General features: G+C 35.4%; 1 protein-coding gene across 3 annotated transcripts in view; it reads right to left on the bottom strand.

Moving 5' to 3' along the window:
• Positions 1-2,123: 2,123 nt before the first annotated feature.
• The window catches only part of SH3BGRL (SH3 domain binding glutamate rich protein like), an 84,311-nt gene continuing 58,518 nt past the window's right edge, over positions 2,124-27,916 (bottom strand). For all 3 annotated transcript variants that reach the window (XM_015078213.3, XM_027053729.1, XM_027053730.2), the window contains exons 2-4: positions 14,731-14,916; positions 10,209-10,289; positions 2,124-3,456 (exon numbers count right to left, since the gene is read on the bottom strand). In XM_015078213.3, coding sequence (XP_014933699.1) covers positions 3,424-3,456; positions 10,209-10,289; positions 14,731-14,916 — 300 coding nt within the window. In that variant the 3' untranslated portion in view covers positions 2,124-3,423. The remainder of the gene's footprint in view (positions 3,457-10,208; positions 10,290-14,730; positions 14,917-27,916) is intronic.

Below are 27,916 nucleotides of genomic sequence, written 5' to 3'. Positions count from 1 at the left end.
GACAATAAAGGACTGGAGATTTTTTTTTTTTTGGCTTCTCTTTCTCATAATATTAACCTTATTTTGTTGTCTTTTCTGGTGTCTGCCTGGTGCCAAGACTCCTTCACCACCATAACTTCTAGCTGACAGATGATCTTTTCTACTCAAGGAGGTTCATATATGTTGTCTACCTTAGATTGGCTGCCTTTGCCTTTGGCAACTCCTGTATATGAACCCAACTGACCAATGTTGACACACAGTTAGGGACATCTCTACACCCCTGTTCAGCAGGAAGAAGTTACAGAAGAAAATACCTTCCACTCTCAGAAACCTTAAAGATTTTAAGAGTCAAAAGTTTTCAGGGGGAAAGATGTGGGAAACAAAGGCAGAAGGAAATGGCAGATAGAATTAAATTTCCTTATAACCTGCAGCCCATTGACAAATACTTGAGGCAGGCAGGGTAAAACTTTTCTCTAAGCACTCCCTACTGTCTTAAAGCTAATGCTTTGCTAGAGGGAAAAACCACCTTAGTTTGACAATAGCTAGGCCTTCAGTATCCTGTGAGTCTTCTTTAGCATATGAAAATCTCATTGGAAACTCCCCTTGATTTTACCTCCCCCAACTCCCAAATACATATAACCAGTCTCTCCACAGGGTTCGGGGCAGCTCTGCCCAAGGGTTCTGTCCCTGTGCTTTAATAAAATCAACTTTTTGCACCAAAGACGTCTTCAAGAATTCTTTCTTGGCCATAAGCTCCAAACCCTACTAACTCCACCATCACCCCAAAAACCTCATCAGCAATGATTTCAAAAATTATGAAGAAGGTATTTGTAAGACACTGAACTGCTGGAGGAATGATTAACTCTTCATGTTCATAGTATTATTTCTTGTACTCCCATTTATAATATCAAAATAATTCACCATGATTAATGATAGGATAGTGAGCCAACAGAAGTAACAGGGATTTGCCATGTACTATTTGTCATTATCATTTAAGAATATTATAATTTAGTACTATTACTTTTCTCATAATTCAAATGAATTGAAATATGATTTTGAATGAATAAGTATAAAATAATTGTCCACTTAGAATACTGCAAGAAACATTATCAGTGATGAGGGAACTTGGGGCAAGCTGAGGGCAAAATACAGGCTGGCTCTCCCCCCAACTCCCCTGCCCAGGTGGAATATGTGTGATATTTCTCAGACACTCCTGGCTACCCAAAAACAAAGGAAAGGGGTTTAAGTGCTTGCCATGGTAATGTGGTAAACTAAGGCAAATGAAAAATTAAATTCCCTTACTGCCTACAGCCAATTGACAAGTCCTTGAAATCAGCAGAGTGACCGCCCTCTAGGAGCTCAGCTCAGCTGCTCAGATGATGACAATTTTCTAGGGGCAAAAGAGAATCTTACCTTTTTTCCCAGCCTCAAGGATCCTGTAAGTCAAGTTCCTTTATCTCAACTGCCCCAAGACACATGCTGGCAATCATACTCCAAGCTTATGGTCTCCTGATATACATCTGAAGGGTCTTATGACTGAGGTTTTATTAAACAGTAATAAATGTCATTTTCCTAGCAACCAATAGCCCCTCAAGGTCCTGGAAACCTTGCTTCCAAAATTCCTTAGAAACTTATTCTATCCCTGATCTCCTCCCAACCTGAGGATATATAATGAGTTACCTGTCAGGACCCCAGTGCAGCTCTTCCTACCCATGGGTCCTGTCCCCATGCTTGAATAAAATCAACTTTTTATACCAAAGACATCTTCAAGAATTCTCTCTTGGCCCTTGGCTCTGGACCCCATGAGTCCCCCATCATCCCCAAACTTCATAAATCAGCATTTAATAAAGCTCAGGAGAAAATATTGACCAAACATTTTTCTAGCATTTTCCAGAATCAATTACAAGGCACCCTGTTTTCTCTAGAGTTCTCTATGGCATATTTTTGTAGACAAAACAATGGAATAATTCTGTTTAATTCTAGTGTATATAGCAAAATTTAGAATCCTAAAAAAGGAAATTTAGAAATTACATTTAAATTATTTTCTGTCATTTTTTTCTTTTCTCCTTTCCCACTTTCTAAAACATGTATTACTCATCTAAAATTACTATTATACTATTTAGAAACTCCAGGAACACGTAAAATATGTTTCTAAAAGGACTGAGTTTATTGTAAAGCATCACATTAGGTTTGAATCTCAGTAAACAAAACTATGTCTTCACTGTATGTTGATTTTGGCATAGAACACAGACTTGCACACATCGAATGATAGGGTAAGGTAATTTAAAGTAAAAGGTGGTTTTTTTTAAGTAATAAAGTAGTGTGGAACTAAGGTACAATATGTATATCTTCTGGGTAAGTAATTAAGCCATAATGTTTTTTGTTTTCTTACAAGTTTTCATAATTAATATTTTAAAAATTGACTCTTTTATCTGATACTTGTGTTATCACTGGAATAGAAGCATAGAAAAGATTCTCTCTGCTTAGATTTACATATTGATACAATATGTGCCCAAGCTGAAACAAACATGTCAAATATCTGAGAGGTAGTGGCATTCATGACCACAAGTTGATTTAAAAGTGTGAACCATTAAGATGTTTTTTAGCAAAGACCTAAAGAAAACCAGACTTGGGCATTGAGTGCTGACCTATTTTGTAATAGTTAATTAGAAGTCTGAGCTTTTTGCAAAAGAATGCCATTTTAAAATAACATGCTAGCCCACTTTCATAATATATATATGTGTGTATATATATATATATATATATATATATATGTTTCACTGAGGCAAGCAACTTAGAAACATAATTGTATCATAGCTCTGCAGTTAAGCGAGGAACTTGTCAATTGAACATATCTGTTTTTTGGTTTTTTTTGTAGGAGATCATCTGTTCTGATCACTGAAGTAAACAATAAAGGGCTACATTTAGAAGCATAAAAAACCTGTTTAGTACATAAAAGTTTCAATTACAAAATAATGGGAATGTTATAATTACCATAAGAAATTACAATGTCTGACATATAAAAATTACCTGCAACTGCTTTTTAATCACAATAATGTTATATCAAAGGGTACATATTTTTGTTAGCTAAAATTAATGAGGCAATTTTGGAACAAGAGACAGATTCTTTTGCTCTGTTTTAAAAGCTGCAATAATAATACCAGAAAAGGCACAGGTCTTTTTTTTCTTTTTTACAATCACTGAAGTATATAAAATGCCTTGGCAGATAACAATACTATTCCATGACATCTAAAAATTTTGTTCACTTCTCATTCTCCTCATCATAATATTCACATTTTAATTATGTATTATTCATTTTGATTGTTTGCATGTGAAAACACCAAATAATCTATTATCTCAACATTAAGCTGATTTCTTTTGAAGATAATTTTAAGAGCAATAGAGATTCCTTTTTCAGGATGCTTAAGGCAGAATGTTTCAGGTTCATGCTTGCTGCTTTGCCTGAGCTTCTGCTTCCTGAAATGAAAAACAAACAAAACATAAATTTAAATATCACAAAACAAACATCCATGTACATTTTGGTTACACTATATTAGCTCAAATTATTAAGAATATTCAAAAACAAATGGTTCCCAGAGAAGACTGCTTAAAAATTCTTAATAGAAAAACTATAAAATAGAAACTTCTGCTTAGAAGCAGATGTAATAGAAGACTGCCTAATCATTACTAATTGTGTGAAATAATTCCATAAAAGCCAGTGATTTCCAATTATAGTTCAAATTTAAAAAAATAGATGATTTCCTTTCTCTGTGATTTTTCATCAAAAATTGAGTGTTCAAAACATTGTCACCTAAAGTTTACAGTTAGTTGTTTTGTTTAATTAAGGTTTAAATTACTTTAAAAATGTGATATTTATTAAAATGTTGTTGCTTTAAATTTTATAACGGTAGGCAGGAAAACAGGTCAGGTTTTCTTTCTTCTCCTCTGGGCAATGAGTATTTCTACCATAGGAACTCTAACCTATAGGTGTGCTCTGGAACCTACCATACTACTTGACACAAAATACACTTCAAGGAAAGTTTATGAAACTAAAGATGGGTGGTAAGAGTGACTTTGGTGAAAGAAACTTCAGAGTTAGGTTGTAGAAATCATGCATACTAGACAATATCATTCTAAACACCTGTCATAAATTGAATACTTGATGGTCTCAGGAGGAGTAGGAGCAGCTGAATACTCCAGATACTCTGCCCAGAAGAAGGGGGAAAGAGCAAAAATGAAAGATGCCTAGATTCTTACAAAACAAAAAAAGGTAGAAATGAAAGAAAGAAGGATGCAAAAGAGGACACTGTAATTCATTTTTTTTAATTTTTAAAAAAATGTTTATTTATTTTTGAGAGAGAGAAAGAGAGCACAAGTAGGGCAGAGGCAGAGAGAGAGGGAGACAAAGAATCCAAAGCAGGCCCCATGCTGTCTGTGCAAAGTCTGATTTGGGGCTCAAACACATGAACCATGAGATCATGACCTGAGCCAAAGTTAGAAGCTCAACTGACTGAGCTGAGCCACCCATGAACCCCTGTAATTCATTCTTAATACATTTTCAACAAAACAGATGTAAAATACTACCTTCCAGAAACCTTGGCAAAAAAAAAAAAAAAAAAAAGATCCTAAGCGCTTTTAAAACTTTAAATATCATGTTACGTTGTCAAAATGAATATATCTTAGACCCTCATTATGCATTTTGTTTCATTTTAATGAACAAGCTTGTGAGAATTTCCTCATAACATAATGAATTTTACACTAATACTCCTCAAAGGCTTAGCTCATATCATTGGGGAAGTAGTTACATAAAAATGTGAATATGGGCGCCTGGGTGGCTCAGTCGGCTGAGCATCCAACTCTTGATTTCGGCTCAGGTCATCACCCAGGGTCGTGGAATGGAGCCCTGTGTACAGCTTTGTGCTGAGTGTGGAACCTGCTTAGAATTCTCTCTGTCTGTCTCTCTCTCTCTCTCTCTCTGTCTCTCTGTCTCTCTCTCTCTCTCTCTCTCTCTCTCTCTGCCCCTCTTTCTGACTCGTGTTCTCTCTCTAAAAAAAAAATAATAAAATACAATAGAAATAGAAATAAAAATGTGAATATGTCCTAATGTGAAGTCCTTCTTTTTATGCACATCTAATGCCTCTGAGTAACTAGTATTTTGGAAACACCCTAAATCCCTAAAGTCACATCTTATCACTCTTTGCTGTAATTAGTTATAAATCCTTTAGCTCTCAGCTATCCCTTTCAATGGAAGAAATTATTGGCACAGACATCCAAAACAAAAAAGCTATTCAATTTTTTTGTAATTTGTCTTTGCAATAATACATTGTATTTAAAGTAAATTATTTACTTTTCTAATTATATTTTATCCATCAAATATATAAATTGTGCTAAAATATTTGTTAGTACATAAATGTAAGTAGCCAATAATTATAGTTCATGGATTATCTAATTAAACTGAGAGATTTGGAAACAGCCATATGAGGTATCTTCCCCCTTTATTCCTAATATAAACATCATTCCATAAATGTACCAATTTTGCATCAAATAATCCTGGCTTCAGATTTCAGCTCTGTTACTTAATAATTATGTAACCTTGGACAAATTAATTAAATTATCTGAGCATCAGTTTCCTTTTCTAAAAATGTCATTGAGGACACCTAGCTCATAACGATGGTTTAAGGATAAAATGAGTTGTATGTGAAGGGTCTAGCTCTGTGCTTGGCCATTTCAAGCATATGTCCTTCTTTCCTGCTTTTCTCTTCTCCACTTTTTGCCAAGTAACTAGGACCAACACCACAGCTAAGTGAAATTAATATAAAATTTCTCTTGGAGATGTGGTAAAATAGAATGGGCTTAGTGGAAATAGGAATGTTTCAAATCTCACAGCAGAGGCAGACTCCATTGCTCCTCCCTGAAGCAGTGTGGTTCAACCAAAGCTAATGAGAACATTTCTGCAACCAGCATTCTCTACTCCCTCAATATACTACTAGTGAATATGGGTCAATAATTTTTTCTCTCAACATGAACATCACCAGATTTTTATTTTTTAGTAAAAAAATGTTATTTTATTTCATATCTGAAAACCATCACCTTCTATAAAGAAATGCTAGTACTAAGGAATAATCTTCCATATTAATAAAATAAATAGTAAATATTAATATACCCTGTTTTGAATGCATCCATATACAAAATAATAGAAAAATTGTCTTTCACAGGAGGATTCCTTGTTTTATGGAAATATTTGTCAGAAGATATTTTTAAATACCAAGTTCTCCACTGAATTGGTTTTGAATAATTTTTAAATGTAAATAGAATGTATGCAAGTTATTTGGAACATAAAGAAAGGAGAAAAATATTCATGTTTAGCTATGGTTCAGTCTCTTAACATAGGGTATTAATCATACAGTAAAAACAATTATATACCTTATTATAATGTATCTTTTCACAAACTCATTTTTTAATGAAAGCACTAATTCTTTCAGTGAATAAACTATTTTTGTCAACACTATTTTTGGACATTTAACTTGTTTTCAAAGTTTCAGGATTATATATAGTGCTTTGAAACATATTTTTATCCATAAAATTCATTCAGTGTTGATTTATTTTGGTTGACCCCACTGTTAGACATTTAATTTACTTCCAAAGTTTTAGGATTGCAAATAGCATTTTGATTTATGTTTTTATTCATAAAACTTTTTCCACGTATAGAATTATTTCATTAATGAAGACTATAATACCCCATGTGAAATTACTGGGTGAAGAACTATAAACATTTTAGGGTCCTTGATACCTGTTTGCCATTCTAGTTATCAAAAGAGAGTACCAATTCATACTACCACCAGCAATATGTGAGCGTTTTAATGCACCTTCTTAGCACTGAGTATTATCCTTTGTTTTATATTTACTAATTTCATGGATGAAAATTGAATCTCATTTTATCACATGTCTTTATTGTCAGTGCATTTTTCTAATGTGGGTTAGCTAGTTGTATTTCTTATTTTGTATACTTTCTTTTTTTGAGAGAGTGTGTGAGCATGAGCAGGGGAGGGGCAGAGGATGAGGGAGGGAGAGAATCTTAAGCAGACTCCATGATCAGCACAGAGCCCAATGCTGGGCTCCATCTCACCACTGTGAGATCATGATCTGAGCTGAAATCAAAATCTGGACGCTTAACTGACTAAGCCACACAGTCACCCCTTATTTTGTATACTTTCTCTTTGTCAGTTCTTTCTGGAAGGCTTATTGTCATGTTAAATTAAAGGGGGAAAAAACTCTGAAAGCTGAGCTGAAGAATAGAAAAATCATCATTCTGATATCAAATTTATCACTTTTAGTCTTGGAAAAAAACCCATTAAAAACCTATGAAATACTAGCATTCAAAATCTTCCTATCACCAAATAAAAGACATAGCATAGGGAATATAGGGAATACTGTAATAGTATTACATGGTGACAAATGATAGCTTACCACAATTCGTACAAAAGTTGAATCACTATGTTGTACACCTGAAATTAATGTAACATTGTGTGTCAACTATACTCAAGTAAAAACAAATTAAACAAAATAAAACAATCTCCCTATTACCAATCCTCCCTTAACTCCACTGTCAACTCAAGATCTTTTCTTATTATCCCAATCTATCCACTCTCTCCTTGCTAACATGCACTGTTTTACTTTATTCTTACTCCTAGGCTTAAATGAGGATGGAAAAAAAAAAACTATCAGCTGACTGGCTCCACTATGAACTCATCAACTCTAGCTGGACCCTCTATTTTGCTCAGCCATACTTCCATTCACAATCTTAATCTACTCTAGACTATTTTCACCAACTGAATCCTTTCAATTCTCCTCAAAGTTCTAATACCTTAAATTTCCCATCACACCTAGCAGATGACCTTACACTAAATATAAGACATTTTAAAATATGAACTTCTCTAACCTCCTTGCACATTAAAATTTCTATTTTTATCCTTCTCTTCTCATTCTGCCCAATGTCAGAAAAAATTCATTTTTCCTTTCCATGGCCACTACACCACTTTAAGCCCTCTTCATTACTTCTCTGGACTTCTAAAGTACCCTCTAATGGGTAGGCCTATCTCTAATATCTCATTTCTCCAATATTTTATAATCCATACAGCTTTCAAATTTATTCTCTTAAGACACAGATCAAATCACATCTTAAAGTACGGAGATAATCTTATCACTGTATTCCCCCTTTTCCTACCTTGGCTTTTAGATACCTAGAGGATAAAACTGAAAGTACCTAACACAGCATTCATAATTTAGTCCAAACCTACCTAGTCAATCTCACCTCCTCTATTTAATATGCCCTATTATGGAGACATGCAGCACTACACTTTGCTCCCTGAAAATATCATCATGTGAAGCTACATGCAGTAGTTCCTGTTCTGCCTCTATGAAAGACACCTTAGTGTCATTTCAGTATTTTTGAATCCCTAACAGCTCAAATGTCACTTCCTCTATGAAACTTTCCCCAAATTCCTTAATAATAATTTATTATTATTTTCTCTGGATGACTATGGCACTTTATTTCACAGCATACAGAATTTACTATAATATGTGTTGGATTATAATTATTTGTAGTCATATTTGTTATATAATTATTTGTATACTTTTCCTTCACTAGGTTAAAAACATTTTGAAGGTAGCGACTATGTTGTATTCTCCATATTTGTCTCACCATCAATGTCAAGTTAGTGTTTGGCGCTCAATAAATACATACTGAATGAATGACTTCTACTTTTAACTAAAGAAGAGGGAGTAATCAGTCACAGAAAACAGATAATCCTTCTTTTCATACTTCCTCTTATCTGAACTGAAATCAATGATTTAACTTGGGTTTTGCTAACTCGATTAAACAGAAATGTCTTACCTAACATTTCTTCCAACTTAAATTATACAAAGCCTAAAATAAGACATTTTATTCATGGGAAAAGAAATTTCAGGAAGGAAACAGAATTTCACAGTGAATCAGACAACAATGTTAGTAAATGATCTCTAGTTGAAAACAAGCAATAACACAGATTCCCGAAATTGGAGAAGGAGCTGGAGTTCAAAGGATCCATTTAACATAAAATTAGTTGCTACGAACAAAACAGGGGGGTATACATTCTGATTAAGCCAGCCTGTGTAGAAAAGACCTATGGTAAAAAGCATGGGGTGCCTGGGTGGCTCAGTTGGTTGAGCAGCCAACTTCAGTTCAGGTCATTATCTCTTGGTTCATGAGTTCGAGCCCCACATTGGGCTTGCTGCTATCAGCGCAGAGCCTGCTTCTGATCCTCTGTCCCCCTCTCTTTATTCCCCTCCCCTTCTCATGCTCTCTCAAAAATATAAATAAACATTTAAAAATATTTTAAAAAAGAAAAGACCTATGGTAAAAAGGAAAGGTATATTTAAAGCCCATAGCTTTGAGACACTTCATTAAATAAGCAATTTAATTTTTGATTCTTTTCTTTATATGATCTCCCCTGGAAACACTGCCATTTGAAAAATTATTTGTTGTTGGCAGGGAGAAAGTCCCAAATTTAGCCAGCAATTTAGTGACCAGTTTAGAAACTCAAATGCTCTTAATTTTTATGTAATTTTTTAAATGTTTATTTATTTTTGAGACAGAGGGAGAGAGAGCGTGAGTAGGGGAGGGGCAGAGAGAGAGGGAGACACAGAATTTGAAACAGGCTCCAGGCTCTGAGCTGTCAACACAGACCCCGATGTGGGGCTCGAACCCACGAACCGTGAGATCACGACCTGAGCCAAAGTGGGTGGCTCCACCGACTGAGCCACCCAGGCGCCCCAATGCTCTTAGTTAATTTGAATAGGTGACTCCAGCATTTACTCTCACACAAAGACAATAGATGCTGCCAAGAAGATTACTATGTGTAAGATGTGTTCTGTTGATGTAAAACCATTCATGACAGCTGAAATAATGGAGTCTTTAAAGTTGGTAACCACTTATTTATGAATGGGTCAATGAGAAATCTATTGCTTTGGGTAACTTGATGGGGAAGTCACTCCACCTACCTCCCACTCACATACTTTATGTATTTGATTATGCATAAATTAAATGCACGCAAAAAAGGAGCATTTCCTTTCAGCCATGTTACACTGCCTCTAGCTTAATCTGAATACATAATAAGGGTAGACATCTCACGGACTAAAAAACCCAGCAGCAATAAAATGGCTAATAAAGCAAGGAAAAAAAGGAATCATACCTTTGAACCAGGTGGAGCTGTCAAGCCTAAAAAGGCATACACTGCATTATTTTCTCTGGCTTCAAAGAAGGCATCATAATCCTTAATGAAAAGAAGGAAAGGAGAATAAGCAATATGTAACCAACAAAGGAAATAAAAGAGCAAATTTATTCATAACTAACTGATTGGTGAACCTTTTTTTGGGGGGGCATATAGGTTATCGAATTTCCATAGTGCTAGGACTCTGGGAAATGTAGTAAAGAATCAAGGCATGTTAGATCCCATTTAATGTGAGTTAGAATATATGCTATTTTGTGGGGCAGAAATTTCAAAACGGATTATTTAATATCACATAGCGTTTAAATCTGCCTCAGGCCAAGTAGCTTTCTCCACAGCTAAAGCAGCCAACTATTTGCCAGCAAGAGGTTGCTTATTTCTAGTAGGAGGCTATTACTTCCATTCCCCATTATTTCTCTTTCATTATTTATTAAGATAGAGATATCCTCAGAACCTTCAGTAGACTGAATATTAGCTATATATGCCCAAGACCATAAGAGTAATAAATCTGTGCTGTTTTTGGAAGGAGGGAATGAGATTTTCATGAAATATGACCAGAAGAGCAAAAGGACCACAAAAAAGTTTCAATTCAAGGATCCATGAAAAGCCTCACATGACTGAATTTGGTTGGGCTTCCCACTGTCATCCTCTAAGCCACTAAGCATGCTTTACAAGTAACAAATAGAATTGCCTAAATTTGACTATGACATATAATCAATAGCAAACCTACTTAGAAAACTTGGAAACCTACTGCCTATAACTGGCCTTACTTTGTTTAATTTAAAACACACAGAAATAAGTCTGGCATTTTGGCTGATTTATTGGAGGTGAAAGAGCACTCATAATTTTCTGGTTTCTCTAGAGACTTCCTCACCAACAGATTATCAATTATAGTTTTCTATATGTGTATGTGTAATTCCTGGTACTTGGAGGATCTGGAGATATAAATTTTAGATATATGTATAGTTCCTGATACTTGGAGGATGTCTCAAGCAATGGATGATCTTAAATTGGAACCTCACCCCAAGAAACATCAGAATTTCTCTCTCTTATTTAGGGATTCTTTTCACAGTCAGAATTGATTAGCCCTACTGGAATCTCCCAAGGATTGACTCAAAGCACCTTATCATGTACCCTAGATGCTGACAAAGGAATAAACCCTACACAGTAGGCACATATGAACAGTATCCTATGAGCTCACTCTTTGAGCTCACTATTCTAAAGTGAAACTAATCGGATACTAACAAACAATTTCATACTGAGACACATTACCTTTAAAGCACTCAAGGTAAACAATATACAAACAATATACATCATTTCTAAACTCAACCACTTGGAAGTAAACAAAATGTTAGTTGAAAGAGTCCAACAGTTGTAGAAGAGGTATTTCTTACCTCTTGTTCAAAGTAAAAAAAAAAAATTCTTATCAGTCTTTAAGTTCATGTGAAAGAAAGTAGGTCTTCAACTATATTTAAATCTGATCATAAAATTGTACTCTACTGATCAAGAAATGCAACTCTAGTTCAAGTGTTTTGGGATCAAAGTATATATAGTTTTTAGATGTTTATTTATTTTTATGCAGGAGGGGCAGAGAGAGAGGGAGAGAAAATCTCAAGCAGGCTCCACACTGTCAGCATGGAGCCTAATGCAGAGCTTGATCCCACAAACTGTGAGATCATGACCTGAGCCAAAATCAAGAGTGAGACACTTAACAGACTGAGCCACCCAGGTTGCCCTGGATCAAAGTATATTATCTTTTTTTGGCCTTGGACTTTGCAAGCCCAAACAGGTTTCTAACTCTGAGACAAAAGAACATTACCAGTTTCTCAATTAACCCAGATTAATTAATTTATTCTGAAAATATTTATTAAGCACCTACTACATGCCAATCATTTTTTGGTGCTAATAATACAAGAGTAAACAGAATATTTTTAATTCTTTTTTAATGTTTTATTTATTTGAGAGAGAGAGATAGAGAATGCAAGTGAGCGGGGGAGGGGCAGAGAGAGAGGGCGATAGAGGAAAGGCAAACAGGAAATGATAAGGAAACCCAAAGATTAACAACAGCAAGAAGCTACTACCACAGCTACAAGGTTAAAGGAAAGAGTAGAGAAGATATTACAAAACCCAGAAGCTGAGACATGTAGTACCACAAAGGAGACATAGCCACTGTCATGGACACTTCCAGAAGCAAGAAAGAGAGGAATACCTTGGTTTTTCCTCTGTCTTCCACTCTGCCAACCAGTATCTCCTATTATTGGCCAAACCTAATAGGTAGCCAGTCACCAATGGAGATTGGGAAATGTAATTTACTGAGGTCAACCTCCCCCATAATACAGAATGGAAAAAAGAACGAAAATGGGATCTTTGCATAAATAGGAAAATGAAATACACAGTGTTTCAACAGCAAAGGTAAGAGGTTTAGAATAAAACAGATTTAGGCTTAAATCCTAGCTGTATGGTTTAGCAAGTCAGTTAGCCTTCTTCTAAGCCTCAATTTCTTCATCTATAATACAGGAATAGCAACACCTACCTCATGGGATTAGTATGAGAACTAATTAATATAATACACATAAAGCATGTGGCACAATAGCTGACATATCATACATATGTTTTCTATGAATAGTTACTATATATTCTTCTCCATATGAGTCTGTATAGGGATAAATTTTAATTCTTATTGTTATTAAATTCCTAACTTAGTGTCTGGTATATAGCAGGCATTCAGTAAAAGTTGGATTCTCTTTACATTAACAAATATTTATTTGATCAAGTCTCACCTCCTGCCCCTTCCTTTCCATCTCCTTATTTCTCAGTGATACCTTATTTCTATAACATACTCCATTCCTTTACAGTGTGGCTTCTGAGGGAGAAATAAACCAGGTAAATGCTTCTCAAACGTTACCCTTATAACCTAAAATGTGCTTGTTTTCAAAGTCAAATGAGTTAAAATTTCTGACTCAAAAAAGTTAAGAGAATATATGCTGGCTTAGATTGCACTGGATGGCCTCTGAGGCCTCTTCCAGCTCCTAGTATTCAATAATTTGCAGAAATTTCCATTATAGAGGCACTGAGGTTTCACTATCTAAATGAAGAGCCAATTGTCTTTTCCTTATCTGCAGAGTATGTCTTTACACATTGGCCTCATTAGCAGCAACAGATGAAATCTCCAGGATGCTCCTCAGAACTGAACAAATTGAATTCACAGAGAAAATATTTGATGCCAATAAAGTTCTCAATTTTTCCATGGTTCCTCCCCTACATTTTCTGAATTGGCACATAAAAAAGATCCCCACCCAAAAGTGTCCTTCTTACTTCCATATAAACCTATCAAGTAGAAGATTTGGATTGCTGGCTCTAATACATTTTTCTCTCAGTCATGCTAATTCTGAGGACATAGCAGTGCAAACAATTCTTTACTAGAAATTCCTATAGCCCTCACATATGCTTTCTGTACTGTGTCATCACATGGACATATATTTATAACCACATTCCAATTGTTTCAGGTGTGTGTGATTCTTCCGACATCTCACTCCCAACCAGCTCCTTAAGAGAAAAGACTGTTTTATTTATACTTGCACTTGCCATAGTATTTAAAATTGCCAGAGACGACAGATGTTACTAAAAGAATAAAGGAAACTACCCTAGGGTTTAAATGAACTAAAGATGGCATACTTGAAAACACCAGTCACAAAGCAAAAACTCCATTTTTGTTTCCCTTGTTACTTACATGAGTTCAATTAGCTAACTTGAGATTTTATGAAAATTCATTAATAATATCAAAATAAGGGGCACCTGGGTGGCTCAGTCAGCTGAGCGTCCAACTCTCGATTTCCATTCAGGTCATGATCTCACAGTTCATGAGATGGAGCCCCACATCCAACTCTGTGCTGACAGTGCAGAGCCTGCTTGGGATTCTCTCTCTCCCTCTCTCTCTCTCAAATTAAAAAAAATATATTTTAAATAATACCAAAATAAAACTATTACTAGATTCAAGTAGGAAATAAGATATTACTCTTTTTAAACTACTTTTAATCTAAATAAGTAAAGCAGCTGACTTCTTTCAGAAACTTCTTCATGGACAGGACAGAAACAACACAATTGCTCTAGATAGAATTCAGATGAAGAAATGGAAAGGCAGGTCACCTTCATAGCTCAGTCGGTACAGCACGCAACTCTTGATCTCAGGGTTGTAAGTCTGAGCCACAGGATGGGTGTAGACATTACTTAAAAATAAATTCTTTAAAAAAAGGGAAAGGAAACTATGTGCCCAAGGTCTGTATTTATGCATTTTCAGGAAAGTTGTGAGGTAGGGACGGATTACTCATCCATCTGCTTCCTAGTAGAAATATCCTAGCTGCCTAAGTTGGATGAAGAGATGAACAGGATAAATGGCTGTATGCAAATTTGGGGGTGTAGTGAAGGGGATAGGATGGATGTGAGGCGATCCATTTCGATAAAACAAGAGTTTAAATTGGTTTCTTACCCCACGGTACTGGCTTTCGTTGAAAATCTGAGGTGGCAGGGGGTACCCTGTGGCTGGTCGATTGTTTTCAGGTACATTTTCTCTCATCCACTTTCGATTCTCTTCATTGGCTGCAATGTCTTTTTCTTCAAATCCTATTTTGTTAGCTTCTAAAAAACCAAGCACATCTTGCTGTTTCTTCTTAATCTAGAACCCAAAGGACAAAGAAACTATATTGTTGAAAAAAAGATTTTGTTGTTTTTATTTTTCAAATTAAAAGCCAGTGTTTGTGAACTAGCTGAAATTAATTCAGACACGGATCAAGATTTGTGGTTTCACAGAAGATATGTAGCTTTTCTTCTTTATTATTTTGTTGTTAATGATGTCTCACAAGTGGATTGAATAGCTTTAAGTCTACAAATCCGTGTATAAACCTATTTTTTTTTCTTTATCCAAAGAAAACTCCCACATCTAATGATGCAGAAGTGAGGCTAGCTAATGCATATCAATAACCTAAAGTGCAGTTAAATCAAAACCGAGTAGTGGGAAGCTTTGCTTTCTGATTATCTACAAGCTTTTCTTAGTTTCAGCCTCATAGAAAATCTTTCCAAATGACTTGAGATTATGTCCTTTTTTTGCTTTAAATTTTATCTTTAATTTTTGTTTTTGTATTTTTAAATTAAAAAGTCCATAATTATTATAGCTTCTAAGTGATTTTAGATCTTTCTCATGACAGAATAATTCTTAAAAATATATACCTGCTAGCATTTTTCCAGTTCTTTTTTTTAATTAACTTTTAATTTTAATCCCAGTGTATTTAACAGTGTCATATTAGTTTCAGGTGATTCAACAATTCCATACATCACCCAGTGCTCATCACAAGTGCATTCCTTAATCCCCATTACCTATATCACCTATTCTCGCCCCCCACCTCCCCTCTGGTAACCATCAGTTTGTTCTTTATAGTCAAGAATCTGTCTCTTTGTTTGTCTTTCTCTTCTTCCTTTGCACACTGTCTTGTTTCTTAAATTCCACATATGAGTGAAATCAGAGGGTATTTGCCTTGCTCTGTCATGTTTTGCTTAGCATAATACTTTCTAGCTCCATGTCCTTGCAAATGACAAGATTTAATTCTTTTTTATGACTGAATAATGTTCAATTATGTATATATACCACTTTTTTTCATTCATTTATCTATTAATGCATACTTGGGCTGCTTCCATAATTTGGCTACCGTATACCATAATGGAATAAACATAGGGGGTGCACTTATCCTTTTTAATTAGCACTTTTGTATTTTGGGGGTAAATAGTAGTGTGATTATGGGATCATAGGGTAATTCTATTTATACATTTTTGAGGAACTGTTTTCCCCAGTAGCTGCACCAGTTTGCACTTCCACCAACAGTGCAAAAGTGTTTCCTTTTCTCCACAACCTCACCAACACTCGTTTCTTGTTTTTTTCATTTCAGACATTCTGACAGGTGTGAGGTGACAACTGATTGCAGTTTTGATTTGCATTTCTCTGACAGTGATGTTGAGCATCTTTTCATGCATCTATTGGCCAACTATCTGTCTTCTTTGGAGAAATGTCTGTTCATGTTTTCTGCCCAGTTTTTAATTGGATTATTTTATTTTTGGGGGTGTTGAGTTGCATCAGTTCTTTATATATTTTGGATACTAACCCTTTATTGGATATGTCATTTGTAAATATCTTTTCCCATTCAGAAGGTTGCCTTTTAGTTTTTTTTACTATTTCCTTCACTGTGCAGAAGCTTTTTGTTTTCATGTAGTCCTAACAGTCTATTTTTGCCTTTGTTTCCCTTGCCTCAAGATATATATCCAGAAAAATGTTGCTATGACCGAGGTCAGAGATATCACTGTCTGTGCTCTCTTCCAGGATTTTTATGGTTTCAGGTCTCACATTTAGGTCTTTAATCCATTTTGAATTTATTTTTGGGTATGGGAAAAGAAAGAGGTCCAGTTTCACTGTTGCATGTAACTGACAAGTTTTCACAAAAAACCTTTTGTTGAAGAGACTGTCTTTTTCCAATGGGATATTCTCTCCTACTTTGTCGAAGATTAATTGCCCATATAATTGTGGGTTTATTTCTGTTTTTTCTATTCTGTTCTATTGATCTATGTGTCTATTTTTGTGCCAGTATCATACTGTTTTGGTCACTGCACCTTTGTAATATAACTTGTAGCCTAGAATTGTGATTCCTCCAGCTTTGCTTTTCTTTTTCAAGATTGCTTTGCTATTCAGGATCTTTTGTGGTTTCATACAAATTTTCAGATTGTTTATTCTAGCTCTTAGAAAAATGCTATTGGCATTTTGATGGGGATTTCATTAAATGTGTAGATTGCTTTTGGTAATATAGACATTTTAATAATGTTTGCTCTTGCAATCCATCAGTATGGAATGTCTTTCCATTTACTTGTGTCATCTTCAATTTCTTTCGTCAATGTTTTAGAGTCCAGAATACAGGTCTTTCACCACTTTGGTTGGGTTTATTTCTAGATATCTTATTGTTTATGTTGCCATTGTAATTGGGGTTGATTCCTTAATTTCTCTTTTTGCTGCTTAATTATTAGTGTATAGAAATGCAATAGATGTTTGTATGTTAATTTTGTATCCTGTGATTCTACTGAATTCATGTATACCCTATGACTTCATGTAGTAGAGGCTAAACGCTGGGATTGTGATGCCTCCTGCTTTGGTCTCCTTCCTCAATATTACTTTGGCTATTCGGGGTCTTTGGTGGATCCATACAAATTTTAGAATTGCTTGTTCTAGCTTTGAGAAGAATGCTGGTGCAATTTTGATTGGGATTGCATTGAATGTGTAGATTGCTTTGGGTAGTGTTGACATTTTAACAATACTTATTCTTCCAATCCATGAGCACAGAAAGTTTTTCCATTTCTTTGTGTCTTCTTCAATTTCCTTCATAAGCTTTCTATAGTTTTCAACATTTCTAAAGTTTTCAGATCTTTTACCTCTTTGGTTAAGTTTACTCCTAGGTATTTTATGATTCTTGGTGCAATTATGAATGGAATCAGTTTCTTTATTTGTCTTTCTGTTGCTTCATTATTAGTGTATAAGAATGCAACTGATTTCTGTACATTGATTTTGTATCCTGGACTTTGCTGAATCCATGTATCAGTTCTAGCAGACTTGTGGTGGAGTCTAATAAATAAAATGAGGGTTTTGGGGGGGAGAGAGGAGAAAGTGGGTGATGGGCATTGAGGAGAGCACCTGTTGGGATGAGCACTGAGTGTGTTATGGAAACCAATTTTGTAATAAATATCATATTAAAAAAATAAAAGAAACTTTATTCTTGACATGACAGACAAGAAGCTGAGGCTAGCAGGAGAGCAACTGTTTCTTCCAAGTAACAATTGTTCAGTGGCCCTGCTTTGTGTCTTTGGAGGGAAGGATACCTTGATTCTCAACCCTGACATGTGGACTGAAATAACTTCACATTCTTTGGGTGGAAGTGAGGGGTGTTTGCTCTTTTCAAAAGATTGATTTAAATTTTTGGACTGTGCCAGTGTCCACTTGCAAATGCTTTTATGTGCTGAAGAGGATACCAATAACCTTTTAACTCCAAAGTAATTTCTTGTTTACAGCAGAAGTGAGGCAGAACCTCTGTTTATCTTTGCTAGCCTATGGGATGAGAAAGATAAGGGGAATAACCTCAAGGTTGACAAGACACCTTTTCTTTTGTTAATCATCTCTGCTCTGGCCTGCTTTGCCTGCAGTGCAGTAGTCCATAGTCCAATTTCACCAATTTACCTAACCTGGCCCTATTCTCCTATGAAAGCAGCTTTCTGCTATAGTACTAAATTTGCGGTGCTTTCACTCTGAATTTCTAATATTATTCCTATGTATTGGGCATCTTTGCACTGTTTCTATTTCAGGCCTTTGCCTCTCTCTCTCTCTACTCTTGGGGGCTCTGCACCCCCTCCCTATTTTGGGGTGCCTTTGCACCTCCTTATTCCTGGCACCTTTGTGCCTCCCTATTCTTGGGGTGTCTTTGCACCCCCCTATTCTTGGGGTGCCAATTTGGTTTACCCAAAATCGGGTGTGAGCAATTTTATGACTTTGTATTTCTTTATGCCTTGTCAACCCATTGGTGTAAGCCCAGGGGATTCCTAAGCTTATTCCCCACACCGTTTGTACTTTTGTTCCAGTCAGGATTGAATCTCATAAGCTTCACAAGATTTAGAATATCTGGGCTCACAGAAGTTATGGTTCATCTAGCATAGAGAAATACTTTGGGTTATTAGAAGGTATTTGTTAATTATTCCCAAATTCACAGGAATTTCAAATTGTGGTTGTTTTCAGACAAGACTAGGAGATATATATTGTCTTATTATTTATTTCAATCAATCACAATTACCATTTATAAAAGGCCCATTAAGTGACAGCAGCCAAAGTATGTCTTTTACATGTTATTTCATTTAATATTTAAAAAATTTTAACGCTTTTTACTTATTTTTGAGAAAGACATGAGTGGGGGAGGAGCAGAGATAGAGGGAGACATAGAATCCAAAGCAGGCTCCAGGCTCTGAGCTGTCAGCACAGAGCCCGATGTGGGGCTTGAGCCCATGAGCTGTGACATCATGACCTGAGCTGAAGTTGGATGCTCAACCTATTGAGCCACCCAGGCACTCCTTCACTTAATATTTATAATATGCTATAAGGAAGATACTACCTCCACTTTATGGATTAGAATACTGAAGTTAAAAGAAGTTAAGTAGCAGGAGCCAAGAAGGTGGAACAGCATGGAAGCTTTCAGTGTGTCTCCTGTCCATGTAATACAGCCAGGCCAACACTAAACAATCCTACACATCTAGAAAACTTATTGGAAGATTAAGACAACAATCTGCACATCCTGAACCACAGAATTCAGCAGAAAGAGAAAAAACTCATTTTTATTTTCAATTTTTATTAAAAATATCTGTCTTTAATTTTTATTACTATATTTTTTACTTTTGTGTAAATTTTGTCAAATTCTACTTTACTTCCATCATTTTAATTTAGTCTACTTCAGGGTACTCACCTTTTCAAATTTTCAAACAATTTCCTTTTTTTCTTTCCTTTTCTTTTTTTCTCTTTTTCATTTCTTTTCTTTTTCTTGAATGCAGAAAGATAAAAGCTTCATTTTTACTTTCAATTTCTTTTAAATATATTTTTATTTAAATTTTATTACTGTATTTTTTGCTTTTATGTAAATTTTTTTCAAATTCTATCTTACTCCCATCATTTTATTTTAGTCTACTAAGGTGTATTCACTTTTTCAAATTTTCAAATGATTTCCTTTTTTTCTTTTCTTTTCTTTTTTCTTTTTTATCTTTTTCATTTCTTTTCTTTTTTCTTTATCTTTTTTCTCTTGTTCATTTCTTTTCTTTTTTCTTAAATACAGAAAATGAAAAAATTCATATTTCTTTTTAATTTTTATTAAAAATATTTTTCTTTAATTTTTTCTACTATATTCTATACTTTTGTGTATATTTTTTTCAAATTCTATTTTACCCACATCATCTATTTTAGTCTAGTGTAACCATTTTTTCAAATTCTCAAACGATTTCCTTTTTTTTCTCCACCCCCCCTTTTTTTCCCTCTAATCTGTCAGACCACTTTCAACACCCAGACCAAAACACACCTAGGATCTAGAATAATCTTTTTGATTTGTATCTGTGTGTGTTTTTTTAATTTTTAATTTTTAATTTCAATATTTTTTTAATTTTAATTTTTTTATTTCAATATTTCTACCTCATTGATTCCTTTTATCCCTTCAAAATGTCAAAACGAAGGAATTCACCCCAAAAGAAAGAGCACAAAGAAACGACAGCCAGGGATTTAACCAACAGAGATAGAAGCAAGATGTCTGAACCAGAATTTAGAATCGCGATAATAAGAATACTAGCTGGAGTTGAAAACAGATTAGAATCCCTTACTTCAGAGATAAAAAAAGAAAAAAAAGCCAGAATGATATTAAACATGCTATAACTGAGCTGCAATCACGGATGGATGCAGCGGTGGCAAGGATGGATGAGGCAGAACAGAGAATCAGTGATAAAGAGGACAACTTGTAGAGAATAACGAAGAAGAAAAAAAGAGGGAGATTAAGGCAAAAGAGCACTATTTAAGAATTAGAGATATCAGTGACTCATTAAAAAGGAACAACATCAGAATCATAGGGGTTCCAGAGGAGGAAGAGAGAGAAATAGGGGTAGAAGGGTTATGTGAGCAAACCATAGTGGAAAACTTTGTTAACCTGCAGAAAAACACATATCAAAATCCAGGAACCACAGGGGACTTGCATTAGATTCAACAAAAAACAACCATCAACATGGCATATCATAGTCAAATTCACAAAATACTCAGGCAAGGAGAGAATCATGAAAGCAGCAAGGGAAAAAAAGTCCCTAACCTACAAGGGAAGACAGATCAGGTTTGCAGCAAACGTATCCACAGAAACTTGGCAGGCCAGAAAGGAGTGGTGGTATATATTCAGTGTGCTGAATCAGAAAAATATGAAGCCAAGAATTCTTTTTCCAGCAAAGCTGTCATTCAAAATAGGAGAGAGAAAAAGTTTCCCAGACAAACAAAAATTAAAGGAGTTTATTAACACTAAACCAGCCCTGCAAGAAATTTTATGAAGGAGTCTCTGAGGGGAGAGGGGAGAAAAGATGAATATATATATATATATATATATATATATATATAGCAAACAATATATATCAAAAGCAACAAAAGATTAGAAAGGATCACAGAACACCACCAGAAACTCCAACTCTACAAGTATAATGGCAATAAATTCGTATCTTTCAGTACTCACACTAAATGTCAATGGACTCAATGCTCCAATCAAAAGACATAGGGTAACAGAATGGATAAAAAAAAACAAGATACATCTATATGCTGTTTACAAGAGACCCACGTTAGACCTAAAGACACCTTCATATTGAAAGTAAGCGGATGGAGAACCATCTATCATGCTAATGGTCAACAAAAGAAAGCCAGAGTAGCCATACTTATATTAGACAATCTAGACTTTAAAATAAAGACTGTATCAAGAGATGCAGAAGGGCATTATATCATAATCAAGGGGTCTATAGATCAAGAAGACCTACCAATTGTGAACATTTATGTGCCAAATGTGAAAGAACCCAAATATATAAATCAATTAATCACAAACATAAAGAAACTCATCGACAATAATACCATAATAGTAGGAGACTTCAACACTCCATTCACAGCAGTAGACAGATCATCTCATCAAAAAATCAACAAAGGAACAATGGCTTTGAATGACGCATTGGACCAGATGGACTTAACAGATATACTCAGAACATTTCATCCTAAAGCAGCAGAATACACATTCTTCTCCAGTGCACATGGAACGTTCTCCAGAATAGACCATATACTGGGACACAAATCAGCCCTAAGTAAGTACAAAAAGATTGAGATCATACCGTGCATATTTTCAGACCACAACACTATGAAACTTGAAATCAACCACAAGAAAAAATGTGGAAAGGTAACAAATACTTGGAGACTGAAGAACATCCTACTAAAGAATGAATAGACTAACCAAGATGTTAAAGAAGGCATTAAAAAGTGTATTGAAGTCAATGAAAATGATAACACCACAACCCTAAACCTCTGGGATGCAGCAAAGGCGGTCATAAGAGGAAAGTATATAGCAATCCAGCCCTTCCTAAAGAAGGAAGAAAGATCTCAGATATACAACCTAACCTTATGCCTTAAGGAGCTGGAAAAAGAACAGAAAATAAAACCCCAAACCAGCAGAAGACAGGAAATAATAAAGATTAGAACAGAAATTAATGCTATTGAAACCAATAAAACAGTAGAACAGATTGATGAAACCAGAAGCTGGTTCTTTGAATGAATTAACAAAACTGATAAACCACTAGCCAGTTTGATCAAAAAGAAAAAGGAAAGGACCCAAATAAATAAAGGTAAGATTGAAGAGGAGAGATCACAACCAACAAAACAGAAATTAAAAAAAAATAGTAAGAAAATATTATGAGCAATTATATGCCAATAAAATGGGCAATCTGGAAGAAATGGATAAATTCCTAGAAACATATACACTACCAAAAGAGAAACAGGAAGAAATAGAAAATTTGAACAGACCCATAACCAATAAGGAAATTGAATTAGTAATCAAAAATCTGTCAACAAACAAGAGTCCAGGGCCAGATGGCTTTCCAGAGGAATTCTACCAAATATTTAAGAAAGAGTTAACACCTATTCTCTTGAAGCTGTTCCAAAAAATAGAAATGTAAGGAAAACTTCCAAACTCTTTCTATGAAGCCAGCATTACCTTGATTCCAAAACCAGACAGAGACCCCACTGAAAATTAGAACTATAGATCAATTTCCCTGATGAACATGGATGCAAAAATCCTCAACAAGATATTAGCCAACCGGATCCAACAATACATTAAAAAATTTATTCACTATGACCAAGTGGGATTTACACCTGGGCTGCAGGGCTGGTTCAATATCTGCAAAACAATTAACGTGATTCATCACATTAATAAAAGAAAGGACAGGGGCGCCTGGGTGGCTCAGTCCGTTAAGCAGCCAACTTCAGCTCAGGTCATGATCTCGCAGTCCGTGAGTTTGAGCCCCGTGTCGGGCTCTGTGCTGCCAGCTCAGAGCCTGGAGCCTGTTTCAGATTCTGTGTCTCCGTCTCTCTGACCCTTCCCCATTCATGCTCTGTCTCTCTCTGTCTCAAAAATAAATAAACGTTAAAAAAAAGTTTTTTTTTAATAAAAAAAAATAAAAGAAAGGACAAGAACCATATTATCCTCCCAATAGATGCAGAGAAAGCATTTGACAGAATACAGCAATCTTTCTCGATAAAAACCCACAAGAAAGTAGGGATAGAAGCATCATACCTCGAGATCATAAAAGCCACATATGAACAACCCAATGCTAATATCATCCTCAATGGGGAAAAACTGAAATCTTTCCCCCTAAGGCCAGGAACAAGACAGGGATGTTCACTCTCACCACTGTTATTCAACATAGTATTAGAAGTCTTAGCCTCTGCAATCAGACGACACAAAGAAATAAAAGGCATCCAAATCGTCCAGGAAGAGGTCAAACTTTCACTCTTTGTCGATGACATGATACTCTATATGGAAAACCCAAAAGATTCCACCAAAAATCTGCTAGATCTGATCCACGAATTCAGCAAAGTTTCAGGATATAAAATCAATGCACAGAAATCAGTTGCATTCCTATACACCAGCAATGAAGCAATAAAAAAAGAAATCAAGGAATCCCATTTACAATTGCACCAAAAACCATAAAATACCTAGGAATAAATCTAACCCAAGTGGTGAAAAGTCTATATGCTGAAAACTATAGAAAGCTTATGAAAGAAATTGAAGACACTAAGAAAAGGAAAAAGATTCCATGCTCCTGGATAGGAAGAACAAATATTGTTAAAATGTTGGTATTCCCCAAAGCAATCTACATATTGAATCCAATCCCTATCAAAGTAACACCAGCATTCTTCACAGAGCTAGAACAATTAATCCTAAAATTTGTATGGAACCACAAAGACCCCGAATAGCCAAAGCAATCTTAAAAAAGAAAACCAAAGCAGGAGGCATCACAATCCCAGACTTCAAGCTATACTACAAAGCTGTAATCCTCAAGACAGTATGGTACTGGCACAAGAACAGACACTCAGATCAATGGAAAAGAATAGAGAACCCAGAAATGGACCCACACACGTATGGCAACTAATCTTTGACAAAGCAGGAAAGAATATCCAATGGAATAAAGACAGTCTCTTCAGCAAGTGGTGCTGGGAAAACTGGACAGCGACATGCAGAAGAATGAACCTGGACCACTTTCTTACACCATACACAAAAATAAACTCAAAATGGATGGAAGACCTCAATGTAATACAGGAAGCCATCAAAATCCTCGAGGAGAAAGCAGGCAACAACCTCTTTGACCTCGGCCTCAGTAGCTTCTTACTCAACGCATCTCTGGAGGCAAGGGAAACAAAAGCAAAAATGAACTACTGGGATCTCATCAAAATAAAAAGCTTCTGCACAGCGAAGGAAACAATCAGCAAAATTAAAAGGCAACCGATAGAATGGGAGAAGATATTTGCAAATGACATATCAGATAAAGGGTTAGTATCCAAAATCTACAAAGAACTTATCAAACTCAACACCCAAAAAACAAAGAATCCAATGAAGAAATGGGCAAAAGACATGAATAGAAACTTCTCCAAAGAAGACATCCAGATGGCCAGCCAACACATGAAAAAATGCTCACCATCACTCATCATCAGGGAAATACAACTCAAAACCACAATGAGATACCACCTTACACTTGTCAGAATGGCTAACATTAACAACAGGCTACAACAGATGTTGGCGAGGATGCAGAGAAAGAGGGTCTCTTTTGCATTGTTGCTGGGAATGTGAGCTGGTGCAGCCACTCTGGAAAACAGTATGGAGGTTACTCAAAAAACTAAAAATAGAACTACCCTATGACCCAGCAATTGCACTACTAGGCATTTATCCACACGATACAGGTGTGCTGTTTTGAAGGAGCACATGCACCCCCATGTTTATAGCAGCACTATCAACAATAGCCAAAGTATGGAAAGAGCCCAAATATCCATCAATGGATGAATGGATAAAGAAGATGTGGTATATATATACAATGGAGTATTACTTGGCAATCAAAAAGAATGAAATCTTGCCATTTGCAACTATGTGGATGGAACTGGAGGGTATTATGCTAAGTGAAGTTAGTCAGAGAAAGACAAAAATCATATGACTTCACTCATATGAGGACTTTAAGAGACAAAACAGATGAACATAAGGGAGGTTAAACAAAAATAATATAAAAACAGGCAGGGGGACAAAACAGAAGAGACTCATAAATATGGAGAACAAACTGAGTGTTGCTGAAGGGGTTGTGGGCAGGGGGATGGGCTAAATGGGTAAGGGGCATTAAAGAATCTACTTCTGAAATCATTGCTTCAGTATATGCTAACTAATTTCGATGTAAATTTAAAAAAATAAAAAAAATAAATTTAAAAAATTAAAAATAAATAAATAAATAAATAAATAAATAAATAAATAAATACATAAATAAATAAATGGGGGGAAAAAGACATAATTACTATAAACACCCAGTACTCCACGTGGTGAAATTGTTGTCAATAAATAGTAGCTTCAAAAAAAGACTCAGGCAAATCTGAACTTATCCATGTAGCATGTAAACTCTCACCAGCATGGATTACAAATTCACTTCTGAATTTTATAGAAAGGTACAGAATAAAAAAGAAGTGGGACAGCAGTGGGGATTGGGCTAATGGGAACTTGAAGAGGTAAACTAAAAAATAAAAGAACTTGGGGTGTTTCTATAAATCAGTCCCCAAGAGGGGCACCTGGGTGGCTTAGTCAGTTAAGTTTCTGATTCTTGGTTTTGGCTCAGGTGATGATCTCACGGTTCATGAGTTCCAACCCTGTATCCATTGGGCTCTGTGCTTACACTATGAAGCCTGCTTGCTATTCTCTCTACCCCTCTCCTTTGGCCTCTGTCTCTTTCTCTCAAAATAAATAAATAAACTTAAAAAAAATAAAATGACCTTATATTCACCTTCAGACTATGACATTATTTTGCATTCAAAAAGAGATACTGACAGTACTATTTTAGAAACACACATTAAGAAGAAAATGAGTGCAGATTTGACAGACAACAGCTAGAAATGTTTGATATTCCAATTATTGTTACAAATAATAAAAATGACTTCATTTTACCCCTGGAATTGTAACATCACAGCAGTGAAAATTTTATCTTTTCTCAGAGAATGTATATTTTCACATTACTAAAAGCTTATTTAAGAGAATATTTTTCATAGGGTTTCCAGTCTAACTTTACATCTCCAATTGTACCTTTTTTTTTTAATCCAAACGACTATCTCACATGCACAGTCTTTTTACCTTTACTCAGCCACATTAGAATGGGCCTTGGGGCTGGAACACTTATGAGATAAAGATCCCAAATAGCTTGTGCTTGAATAACCACCTTGTGTGGATATCTTTCTTGTTTCATGCTCATTGAGTATTCTTTTGTCTTTTCTTAAAGCACGTACTTTACATGATACCTGGTCACCCCTACTGTTACATCTGTCTTCCTTAGGGAGAGGACAGTGTTCCTTCCACTATGGCATGAAAGGGATATGCATAAGGAAATTCACAAAGAGGGGTGCCTGGTGGGTTCAGTCAGTTAAGCATCTGACTCTTTATTTCAACTCAGGTCATGATCTCACACTTTGTGAGATCAAACCCCACGTCTGACTCTGCACTGACAGCACAGAGCCTGCTTGGGCTTTTCTTTCTTCCTCTCTCTGCCTCTCCTCTCCTCTGCTCTCTCTCTCTTTCTCTCTCTCTCAAAAAATAAACATTTTTGAAAAAAAGAAACAAATCACTATGAAAGATGTCCTGGCCCTGGGTAACCAACACCCACCTTTGAAACTGATCTTTTTCTGTCTGTTTTCTATGTTTAATAAAGCATTGCTGCACCCCCCCCCAAAAAAAGAAGTAAATTTACTCAAAGTCACAAAGCTAGTGCCTGGCAGAGCTGGCATGCAAACTTAGATATCTCTAACTCCAAAGCTTAAATTAGTACACTACAATTCCATATCCATCTTCATGACATCTTAAATAGATTTAAAAAAAATTATACAAGGTTAACAATCTCTTACAAAGAGCAACAACACTTTTTGATGTGTTCTTACTATATAATTTAATGCTAAATTCTACTTACTGGACTATAATTTTGCTTCCATTATCGTCCAAATGAGTATGCACACAATTTAATCAATCTCCACATCATTATGAACAAAAAGTAACTAGAATACCCAAACCCAACATTAGGATCCTTTGCTGCTTGAAAAAGATTAGTGCTGGATCCCTGCCTAGGTAATGTTAGGGGCTACCATTCAATCAAGCATGGTAGCTACACTTCTGGTGAGCATAGGATAATGTACACAGAAGTTGAATCACTATGTTGTACACCTGAAAATACTGTAACATTATGTGTCAACCATACTCAAATAAAAAAATTATAAAAAAATAATGTAGTTTCTAAGTACATACTGGGCCTCAAGGCCATTGTTCTTACCC

This window comes from Acinonyx jubatus, chromosome X, assembly GCF_027475565.1.
Source record: "Acinonyx jubatus isolate Ajub_Pintada_27869175 chromosome X, VMU_Ajub_asm_v1.0, whole genome shotgun sequence".
In the NCBI taxonomy this organism is placed as follows: domain Eukaryota; kingdom Metazoa; phylum Chordata; class Mammalia; order Carnivora; family Felidae; genus Acinonyx; species Acinonyx jubatus.
This window is presented reverse-complemented; position numbering and strand designations above follow the sequence as displayed.